The 8,655-nt window shown below is 33.7% G+C and overlaps 1 protein-coding gene across 4 annotated transcripts in view; it reads left to right on the forward strand.

Annotated features, from left to right (window-relative positions):
* The window catches only part of PPP4R4 (protein phosphatase 4 regulatory subunit 4), a 136,044-nt gene extending 128,747 nt beyond the window's left edge, over positions 1 to 7,297 (forward strand). For all 4 annotated transcript variants that reach the window (XM_031952338.1, XM_031952339.1, XM_023501450.2 and 1 more), the window contains 2 exons: positions 1,980 to 2,127; positions 6,219 to 7,297. In XM_031952338.1, coding sequence (XP_031808198.1) covers positions 1,980 to 2,127; positions 6,219 to 6,243 — 173 coding nt within the window. In that variant the 3' untranslated portion in view covers positions 6,244 to 7,297. The remainder of the gene's footprint in view (positions 1 to 1,979; positions 2,128 to 6,218) is intronic.
* The last annotated feature ends 1,358 nt before the right edge of the window (positions 7,298 to 8,655 follow it).

The raw sequence follows: 8,655 nt of genomic DNA on the forward strand, positions 1-8,655 counted from the left end.
ATCCCCAGAATTTAGCACAGTTCCAAATACATATTAGAACCTTAATAAATGCTTATTAACTGACTTAATTTAAAAAAAATTATTGAGGATCTATAATATTCTCAGCACCATGCCAGGTGAGAGGAATACAAGAGAAAAATGGCATGGCCTTTGGTGTTCAGGGAAACAAAACCTGTTCAGAATAATTTGGAGGTCAGTGGAAGACACTAGAATGATTTTGTGTAGGAAATGGCATGTGAACTGAGCTTTCAAAGGAAACAAGGAGTTCTGAGAGATTAAGAAAAGGAACTTCTGCATTCCAGGCATGGGAGAGCAACTGTGTAAAGACATAGAGATTATAATAAAATGGTATTTCATATGAGTGGAAGAGCCAGAAGGTCAGTTTCACTTGGTTGTAGAGTATATAAGTAGAAGCAATCTGTAATAAGCCTGGAAAGGTAAGTTAAAGCCCCATCAATCCACCGTAGGTCCAGATGCCAAGAAGGAATTTGAACCTGATTTTAGGGGGAATTACTGGAATTTACTAAGCAAAAGCATGACCTGTGCTCTTTGACAGATATGTGGAGTTGGAGAGAGGAGAGTTGTGAAGCACTGAGACTTATTAGGAAGCTATTGTAATAGTCCAGGGGAGAGCTGCTGGGGTCCTGGCCTAGTGCAGTCACTCTGAGAGGGGAGAGAATAGAATAAATGGGAGAGATGTTGTAAAGGTGAATCAAAAAGATTAGCTAACTGATTGGATACATATAGCGAGGAAAAATGATGATGAATGACTTGAGATTGTGAATTAATTCTGTCAACTGAAAGGATAGTATAGGCTTGTTAGAATTAGAAAAGTTTAGAAGAAGAATGTTTCTGAAGATAAAGAAATGTGTTCTGTTTTGAACATGTTGAGTTTGAATTGTCAAACATTTTGTTTTCAAGTATTCATTAGGTAACTGGTGATGTGAAACTGGAGCTCAGCAAAGAGGTAGGTGAAGTGATAAATACAACCAGAAATCATCTGCATAGGGATAATAATCGAACTCATGGGAAGTAATGAGTTCCCTAGAGGAGAGAAAATGTAGAGAAAGAAAAAGGTTCCAGAGGAGAGTATATCAACAGGTAGGGGCAAGATACAGGAGATGATCTAGCCAAGAAGAGTGAGGACAGGAGAGAACAGTGTAATAAAAAAACCTAAAATAGTTATCTAGGAATAGGGAGTGGAGTGGTCAGCAGCATCAAATGCTGAAGAAAGGATAATAAAAAAGAATAAAGGCCATTTATTTGGTAGCTTCGGAGAGAGCTGTGTCAATTGATGATGAGTTCAAAAGCCATTTTGCAAGGGGTTGAGAAATGACTGAGAGAGAAAGTGATGCCCACAAGGATACATAGTTTTTTCTAGGAATTCATCTGTAAAGGGTAAAAGAGCAATAGGATAAGAGTTTAACATATTTCTAGGTAGCAGAAAATGAACCAGTAGATAGAGATCAAAGATGAGGGTTCAGAATGATTGTGGGGAGAATCTACTAGAGAAGACGTTAAGGATAAGTCTTAGGTTATATATGAAATTGGCCTTAGTATGAGGAAGAGCCTTCTCTTTACTAGAGAAAGAAATCAAGAAGAATAGGAAAATTGTGGACGATGATATAGGGTTTTAAGGTTCAAAATAAAGGAAAAGAGTGATCTTAAAGTGAGTAACTATCATTTTCTCAGGAAAGTGAGATGAGATCCTTTCTTAAGAAGGTATGTAGAAGAGAGTGAGAGTGGTTTCAGAGTAAATATATTTTACATAGTAATTTCCTATTATATATACATATATATAAAATCATTGTATATATATATATATATATGTATATTTCTTTTCAAAGAGAATTCATTTTAATAAGTTATCTTAATTACAGGATATACCTAACATATAGACCTGAAATTTTAACTAAAATTCATGGCATTTTATGCTTAAATGTGAATCTTTCATTTATCTACATGTGCATATCTTTCAGATGATTCATTCCGGACGCGTAATTCCAGTGGTAATATATCTCCTTATTCTTCTAATACCTCCTTACCAAGTACCTCCCGTAATATGAGTAACTCAGTTGACCAAAAGAACAATGGAAGTAAAGATACTCAGCCTCGAAAGGCTACCTTGTAAGTGATCAGTTGTTGAATGGTACTGCAGAGTTAAAATTGTCTGTCTCTCTTTTTTTTATTAGTACACATTCCAAGTTCTCTTAAAAATAAATGTCTGATTCATGAAAACACAAATACATTTTAAGAGGAGAAATTTTAGATGTGCTAAATAATATATGACAAGAACATTGTAATGTTAGTGAATCTACAGAAGCTATTATAATTGGTTTCCATAGCACAAAATTAAGCCAATATTTGTCTTTTTTCCCATTGATCCAACCAGTCATCTACGTACAGGATATTAGGTAAAGCTTCCTCATTGTGATTTACTTCATCTGATTCACTCACAATTAAATTTTATAGTCAGAAATATTTTTATGATTGAAATCAGTCCTGCAGTTTTGTCTTTAAGAAGACATACTTATGAAATTACAATTGCTATTTTTTGTAGTTCCAGTAAGTTGGCTGACTTTGCTGCCTATATTTCTGTCTGAAATATGAAGACAGCATCATTCTCTAAAAGTCATCAAATTGAAATCATTTAAGCTGCTTGAGAAACAATCCTGTTATTGTTGTAAAATTCATTTTTCCAAATCAGAATTAGAGAGAATCGGATGTTCTGCTTTTCCTTAGAGACCCATTTTCATTCATACTTCTGTCTTAAATTGTTTGTTCTAAATCCTTCTAACAGAATTTTTGTAACAGCATCCAAGAGTTTTCACAACATCAGAGTAACTTTAATGCAGAATATCAATTATCCAAGTGGTTCAACCAAAAGACCTAAAATTTTTTTGTATTTATTATTATGTCAAATTATACTTTAGAATTACTTTCTTTTTCACATTTTCATATTAAATTTTCAAAATGTTCTGTGAACAACTTTCAGAGGATCTGTCATGAATTCTATCCACAGGCTCATTTGAAGTTAGAGAAAAGACTACATCTCTCCTTTTTTCCTCTTCCTCTCCTTTTCCCCATCTCACTCTAGAACTCTTCTCTTCCTATTTCTCTTCACATCTCCCTTTACCTCTCAATTTCTTTTCCCAACCCTCTTTCACTCTTCCCCATTATCTTTTTTCCTACCCCCTCATCTCTTCCTCTCCCTTTCTCTCTAGCTTTCTTTGGGAACTTATTAACCATACCATGTATCAAAACATGGATGGATTTTATTATAGCTCAAAGAAAGAGCCTAAATGTATAAGAATAAAAAAGGTAATATGCCTCCCTAACTAATATTATTAAAGATTTCTACCAGCCCTAAAATCATACCAATAATAATTTTGAATTAAAAAGAAAAGCTGTTATGCCATTTAAGGATATAGATTCCTTTATATATAACTTTAGCACTCTATTCATTGCTAAATCTGCATGTTAGAAATAGAGATTTTTATCATTAAAGAATCTGTTTAAATCCATGAATAGAACCGTGAACTGGTTAGACTATCTGGTTTCTAGTCCTGACCATGTATATTCAACTCAAGTAGAGAGCAGGAACCTACAACAATTAAAGAAATACAACACATCTCAATAATAATGGTTAGGTTAAAAGTTTCTTTCAATCACTTTCGTTCTCTGGGCCACAGAATTAGACATTCTCTGAAATAACTTCAAACTATAACAGCCCTTGATTCTCTTGACAGAGAAAGGAACAAAGTTGAGTTTGTCATAGGGTTTATAGACCTTTCATAATTTTCTTAAAGGAAAAGAACACCATAACTTTCATATGAAACTTGGGGGAATTAAGAGCAAAGATTTCCTTGGGAATTCTCCTATTCAACAATATGTTTAATACTGCCAGAAGATAGTTTATCCTTTCTATCTCATATTGTTTGATTCATCAGTTTTAAATCCCATGTACAAGGAGAGAAGACAGCTGAAATCTTCAGCAAAAATGGTAGTTTGTTCTTTTCAAAGTTTCTATGTCTGTCCTTTTGTCCTTTTAGAGACTATTTTTACACCAACAGATTACTTTCACTCCTATTCAAAAAGCATATAAAATCTTTAGTGTAAGAAGGAAGCTGAAAGATTATCCAGTTGATTTTGGTGAAAAGAAAACTGGGGTGGAGGTGGGGGGGCTAGTGAATTCTTCAAGGCCACAACTAATTAGTAGTAGAGATAGGATTAAAACTTCTTTTTACTCTCATTCTAATTGTCATCACATTATACCATGCTGCCTCTTTGGGAAAGGGGCATCAAAAACAAATTTTTTTCCAAGAGCAATTTCAGAATTTTCTCTTTGAATGAACTGAAAGAGAACTCTAATCTCATTATGCTGATTACTCAGCAGAAACAGGAATGACATGTTCCTGGAGAGACATGTACACAAACACCTTGAAAAAATTGCATCATTTCCAATTGAATCTTCCTCATTAATGTATACTTATATCTTGTAAAGTAGTAGTCCCATTGTACTTTTACCTCATCAGATTACATATGAATTATGATTTTCAGATCTAGCTACCTACCGGAATGTTTTAAAAGAGGCACTAACAAAGCTTGTCTAGGTGGCTGATAAGAATGCTGAGAGGATTCAATGCCATATCACATGATGGTCAGTTATAGAAAATGAGGAAAAGAAAGATTAGTGAAGCCAAAATTCTATTGCAACATTTCTGAAAGGCTGTCATGTTGATGAATTATTTAAACTTAATATCTTTGATCCTCAAAGGGAGAACTGGGGCCAAGAAATGAAAGTCACAGGAAGGTATATTTCAGTTTATATATACGAATATATGTATTTCCTATATAGAGGAAATTTTCCAAAAAACTAGAGCAGATCAACAATGAAATGGGCTGTCCTAGGAGGTAGTGAATTCCTTATCACTGGAGGTTTTAAAAGCAAAGCTTTTATCATCACTGTTAGGGCTATTAAAGAACACATTAATAATTGAAGTCTAGTTGTTCTAGACCTCCAAGGTCCTTTCCAGCTCTATAAATGGTATGCTATAATAAATCCCTTCTTTGGCCTAGTTTTTTTTAAAATATGTTCTGAAATTCAGCCTTATCCTATATTCAAAAGGAACCTAATCCCTCCTGTTGAGGTTGTTGTTGCTGTAGTAGTAATAGTTGTTGTTGTTGTTGTTGTTTGTCCTTTGTTCTTAAAGTTGACCATGAGATGAGGGAGATCATAACACACGAGGGAATTGGATTTCAGTGAGGAAGGGCTGTGCAAGATCACCTGCCTAATTTACCTCCCAGAGCCATCTGGGTCCAATGCCCAGATCTAGGTCAAGATGAGTGGAGGTGGCCCTGGGCCCAATAGGAGACCTTGGCCTTTTTAAGCTAAGGTCTTCAACAGGGCTCACTTTGAAGCATCACCCATTCAGTGATTAAGGCTAGATACAAAAATGGCCAAAAAAATGGCCTGTTTGACCTAGTTTTTAGAAAAAGCAATCAATATGGGAGAGGAAAACCCTTAGGTTTTCTGGCCAAAACAGCAACAATAGCTATTTGCTATTGAGGCAGTCAAGACCAAAACAAAACAAACACTTAGTGATCTCACCCTGGGCTCAATGAGAAATGAAGAGATTTTGAGCTATTTAGAAAAGAAATACTGAAAAATATATAATTTCCTGTAATTGGACAGTCCTGAGATTGCTGATATGATGTTGTTCCTGGACACAGGAAATTGGTTCTAAAAACTTTAGTCACACCACAGTCTTTGTTGTGCTGTAAAACATTCACCAATTGTTCTTTCACTTCCTAATATTACCAAGCTGATGCAGTTGATATCTGTTGTCATCAGTCAGCATGTGGTCATCAGCCAGAAAAGTCAGAATATTTTTCATTTTTCAGAACTTTATCTTTTAGACCTAAGCAAATGACTTTAAGATACATGCCAGTTTATAAATTGAATTGCATTCCAATTTATTGGGCAAGATTGCTAATTAAATAACTCCTACACTAAATGTTTTGTAGAATGCAGTTGTTATTGTTAATATCAGGAGTGCTGACAGTGGGTTATTCAATTTGCAAACATACTTCTGAATAGATTGCTTTTATATAAAGCAGTAAGAATTTACATGTTTCCTTTTTTCTCTCTTCCCCCTTTTTCCTTTTTTTCTTCCTTTTCTTAGCTTTTAAATTCTTTTTCTTTTTTTTCCCCAAAGAAAATCTAGAAAATCAAATCCTTAGATCACCTGATAGGCAAGGAAGAAAACCAAAGACAACTGGAGGTAATGGGATTGCTCAGCTGAAGCAGGAGTGACCGCTGGGACTTTTTATGAATGAATTGGAGAGACTTCATTGCATCTGATGTTGTTAAGCCTTCCATATTTGAAATTAGATTCCCTGGGTTGTATAGTATATATTTCTATAAATAATGTATTGGTTGCAGAATTCTAATGTTATAGTGAAATGTTGAAATGCAACTTTAGGTATGTGCTTTAACTACTGCCGCAAGAGAGACAATTATGCCTTTGTAGTGCAGAATACCAGTGTCATCTATTAATTGTTCTCAATTACAGTTTTAGCATTTTAGCAAATTACTATGGAAGTCACAATCAGCTGAAATTGTCCTGGCTGTATTATCTGTTTGGGAAATTAATAGTATATTCATAAAGAATCTTCAAGTTCATTGGAAAAGAAATACTGAAGAATGTACAATTTCCTGCAAGTTGGACAGGCCTAAGGTTGTGCTGACATAAATTTGTACCTGGATACCCCCAAATTCAAATTTGGCAATGAAAATTCTTAAAGGTTTCCAGTCATTTTTAGAGCAAATACCTCCAAATAATTGGTTAATGATTTTCTTTATTTCATGGGACAATTTCTTTTATAAATACTTTGTTTAAATTTTAGATTGTATTTTTTCTCATTACTTAATTTTTAAATGATGAATCCAGTTTTTAATTAGCTGTTATTCCAAGCTATCATGCTTTAGCTATGTCAACAGCATTTATTTGTACTAATGCTAATATTTCCATCAAAATTTGCCTGCAGAGCATATATAGTTCTATTTTAAAATGCCAATACCTGAGATATATTGTATGAAGCTATTGTCAGCTTCTCTATTTCAAAATGCAATCAGTATATAACTATATTGATATCAGATAATATTTGTTTTTTAAATATATTGATGTATGATAAAGATGACCTAATTTGTGAATGCATATGTGCGTGTGGTTACTTTTTATAATGTGAAATAATGAATTATGAATTTATTAAAAATAAAACATAGGTTAATGCAGTATCTGTATATTTGTGAAGAAAGTTTTAAATCATTTTCTGCAATTTTTACTTTATAATTAAAAGTAAGGAACAATAGTTTATTAACAAGTAAAGGAAGGAGTATTCTGGTCAGATTATGGAAGATTATCCAGTTTGAAAATTAATTGTCCAAATTTTATTCTTCTTTTCCTTCTTGATATCTGCTTTTTGGCCATTTTAGTGATCCTAAATGCCCCTAGAAGGTTAGGAATTGAAATAAAATTGAGCAATCAGCCATTCAGATTATGATGTCAATAGTCAAGATCTAGTGGAGGATATAGAAAGCACTGGCTCACTGAAGTTTGACACTTCCTGCAAATTTTATTTATCAATATCCCCTCTGTTTCTTATCCATAATGTAGACTCTAATATACTCTTCTCTAGAATAGAGAATCTTAAAGTCTTTAATGGGAAGTCTTAAGATCCATAACTGAAAACTTTGATCTTTAGTCAGCCTTTAATTCTGTCGATAAGAACAGTAATAAAGAAGTTGGGTGCATTTCCTTGGTTTGCACTCCTCATTCTATAAGCTTGGATTAGCTTGAGTTGGAATTTGATGTTGGGAGTAAAACTTGTAATTATACCTCAGTGGCCTGTTACTAATTCAGATACAGCATATTTGTTGCCCAGTTTTCACAACATGGCAATTCGATTCAATGGACATTTTAAGGATATTTTTAGGGCAAAGCAATATGTGGGGACCCAGCATTAGATATTGAAGCTAAATACTTAAACATAACACCTAGTAAGCATTTCCCCATATTTATTTATACTAAATCTTGAGATTTCTAAGAAAAGTGATATGTTTACATCTTTCAGGAGAGAATGTAGGCAGTATTTGTTAAAATTCTGAGAGATCACTGTGAAGTTTCTAAAACTTAGATTAAGTTTCCCTAGGGGTATACACTGAAACACCAGCAATAAAGAACAGGACCAATTCACGCCTTAAATAATAATGTGTTAAATTATATCAGGTTCTTACTATATAGTAGTACCTGCACTGTATCTGACCACATATGAGTTCAGCCACATTTATTTCTGTTCAGTAGTATTCTGTTCTCTCAAGCAGTCCCTTTTCCAGTCTTTACCTTCTTAAAAGATGTGAAATACAGTTTTATCATGGCAACATCCATCCTATAAATCTGTGTAAAAATAGTATTTGGATATGTTAGTTATATTAGGGAGCTTAAGGTAGGTGTGTATGAGAGAGAACCAATTCAAAGGGAATTGGTTCTAGCCTGAGAGTGGGAATAATGTACATGACACTTATTGAAACATAATAATAGACTAACATGCAATTTAGAAGAAAGAAAGCTGAATTAAAAAGATTTTGGTAGT

Source organism: Sarcophilus harrisii, chromosome 2 (assembly GCF_902635505.1).
Source record: "Sarcophilus harrisii chromosome 2, mSarHar1.11, whole genome shotgun sequence".
Classification (NCBI taxonomy): Eukaryota; Metazoa; Chordata; class Mammalia; order Dasyuromorphia; family Dasyuridae; genus Sarcophilus; species Sarcophilus harrisii.